At 43.4% G+C, this 2,500-nt stretch overlaps 1 protein-coding gene and 1 long non-coding RNA gene across 3 annotated transcripts in view; one reads left to right on the plus strand and one right to left on the minus strand.

The window, feature by feature from the left end:
* LOC121719418 (mycbp associated protein) overlaps positions 1 to 2,500 on the plus strand; it is a 53,277-nt gene that overhangs the window by 33,538 nt on the left and 17,239 nt on the right. For both annotated transcript variants that reach the window (XM_042105028.1, XM_042105029.1), the window contains exon 14: positions 2,369 to 2,500. This exon is cut by the window's right edge and continues 3 nt beyond it. In XM_042105028.1, coding sequence (XP_041960962.1) covers positions 2,369 to 2,500 — 132 coding nt within the window. The remainder of the gene's footprint in view (positions 1 to 2,368) is intronic.
* Positions 1 to 2,500, minus strand: part of LOC121719727 — a 23,117-nt gene that overhangs the window by 682 nt on the left and 19,935 nt on the right. The window lies entirely within an intron of this gene.

Consider the following 2,500-nt stretch of genomic DNA (forward strand, 5'->3'; position numbering starts at 1 on the left):
TAGACTACTGCAATGCACTTTTTACTGGTCTCCCAAAAAAGCATATAAAGAAATTGGAACGCATACAGAACTCTGCTGCTAGACTTTTAACTAAGACCAAGAAGAGAGAGCACATACATTAATTGTATTGTATGTGTTGTATCTATCTCTGAAATATCTTTTTTCCCCTTTTCTCTCTATTGTTGTGCTAAATGCTCCAAATGCACTTTGCGCTGCATTCTGTGTATGAAATGTGCTATACAAATAAAGCTGCTTCTTCTTCTTCTTCTTATTATTATTACTAGTGCAGTGCCCGTTCAAACATGCTATTCCTGTAGCCCAATTACATGTACATGCCTGCAGGTTGGCCTGCTTTAAAAATAGGATAGGGAAAAACATAATTCCAGGTAAGCATTCAATAATGAATAGGCCTACAGATAATATACAGTAATAATATAATAAATGTGAAGTGAGCAGAATTTAAGCATGGCCTCACGTGACATGTTTTACAAATCAAATTGATATAATCCTAACAGCTGTTTTGAGTCAAGGCTATATGCTTAGCCTATTGAATATCTTGATGATGGAGAAAACAAACCATTTTGTGGAATGATGCATCATATGAAATTTGCAACGGTGTGACTCAAAAACAGTCTCTGGTGGCCTATTAGTGACATCACACTCTGTCTGCCACTTGTTGCTTTTCGCTGGTTATGCTTTGCATGTGTGGCATTCTGAGACGTTCTTTAATTCGGGACCATTATCGCTCGTTTCAATTTAGGACGTTGCAGTTGGAATTGTCGTTTGCTTATTCAAAGTCTAAAGACAGTCCAAAGTAGCCTGGGCTATTCATATAAGTGACATCACACTCTGTCTGCCACTCGTTGCTTGTCGCTGGTTATGCTTTGCATGTGTGGCATTCTGAGAAGTTCTTTAATTCGGGACCATTATCGCTCGTTTCAGTGTAGGACCTTGCAGCTGGAATTGTCGTTTGCTTATTCAGAGTCTAAAGACAGTCCAAAGTAGCCTGGGCTATTCGAAGTGTCAGTTTATTGCACATCATTTTTTACGTCATTTTGAAGAGCCACTGCATACCTGTGTGTGTTGGTGTGTTGTTGCAAAATCTGCGGAGTTCACTTTATTGTTGAGGTCAGACATGTTAAGTTTTTACCCGTGTAACCTACACTGATCCAGTTCTGCCAAAGCCCTGCTTCTATCCTCACTGGTAGCTTACAGTACAGTGGTGTGTTGGAGGGGGAGTGGCTAGCGGCGAAAGCCAATGTGTGCTTCTTTTACCGATATATTTAACAATATCTTTTGCATTTCTTATTCAAACAACGTCAAATTTGGCACTGCACTTATTCATGCCCATAGCAAGACGCCTGCCAAGTTTGAAATCAGTCGGACAAACGGTCTGAGAGATATGGTTGCCACAGACACACAGACACACAGACGCTTCTTGCTTTATAGATATATTATAAGAACAGAACACTCAGTGTTGCACTCCCAGCGTAGCCTTTATCTGTCCATTTTGATCTGAAAAGAGGGAGAAGATGGCAAGACCAGGAAACAGCCTTTCTTGCCATTCTAAAAATAGCCGGATGATCCACACACCTCGCACACACACCACACACCTCGCACACACACACACACACACACAGAAAATGTACTCATAGATGAATACAAGGCCTCAGTGACCCTTTGTATTGTTGTTCCCTTGTAATTGTGTTTGGGATATTGATGATGGGTTTCTCTGCCTGTATGTGTTTGTCTGTGTATGTGTGTGTATCTGAGAATATATGCCCAGATATTGATGTTTGTGTCTGTGCTTTTGAAACCACATGTGTACATCTCTGTGTGTGTGTGTGTGTGTGTGTGTGTGTTTGTATGTGTGTACTCTATGTGCGTGTGTGTGTGTGCACGCATTTGTGCTTGTGTATTACAGTATATGTTTTGGTGTGTATCTGTTTTTGACTGTTTATGGTATCTGTTTATTTGTGTGTGTGTGTGTGCGCGCGTGCCTGTGTGTCTGTGTGTGCGCGTGTCTGTGTGTGTGTGTGTGTGTGTGTGTGTGTGTACCTGTGTGTGTGTGTGTGTATGTGTGTGTGTGTGTGTGTGTGTGTGTGTGTACCTGTGTGTGTGTGTGTGTGCCTTTGTGTGTGTGTGTGTGTGTGTGTGTGTATGTGCGTGTGTGTTTGTGTGTGTGTGTGTATGTGCGTGTGTTTGTGTGTATGTGCGTGTCTGTGTGTGTGCGTGCGTGCCTGTGTGTGTGTGTGCGCGCGTGCCTGTGTGTGTGTGTGTGTGTGTGTGTGTGTGTGTGTGTGTGTGTGTGTGTGCGCGCGTGCCTGTGTGTGTGTGTGTGTGTGTGTGTCTTCTCCCCCTTCCCCAGCTCCACTACCACTATGAGACCATCGAGGCCCTCAAGAGCCTGTGGAAGGAAGTGACATCCTCTGTGTATTATGACGTCACAGACGTAGCCACGGAGCCGCAGGAGTGGGACCTCTCAGTGGCCACTCTCCGA

Source organism: Alosa sapidissima, chromosome 9 (genome assembly GCF_018492685.1).
Source record: "Alosa sapidissima isolate fAloSap1 chromosome 9, fAloSap1.pri, whole genome shotgun sequence".
Taxonomy (NCBI): domain Eukaryota; kingdom Metazoa; phylum Chordata; class Actinopteri; order Clupeiformes; family Clupeidae; genus Alosa; species Alosa sapidissima.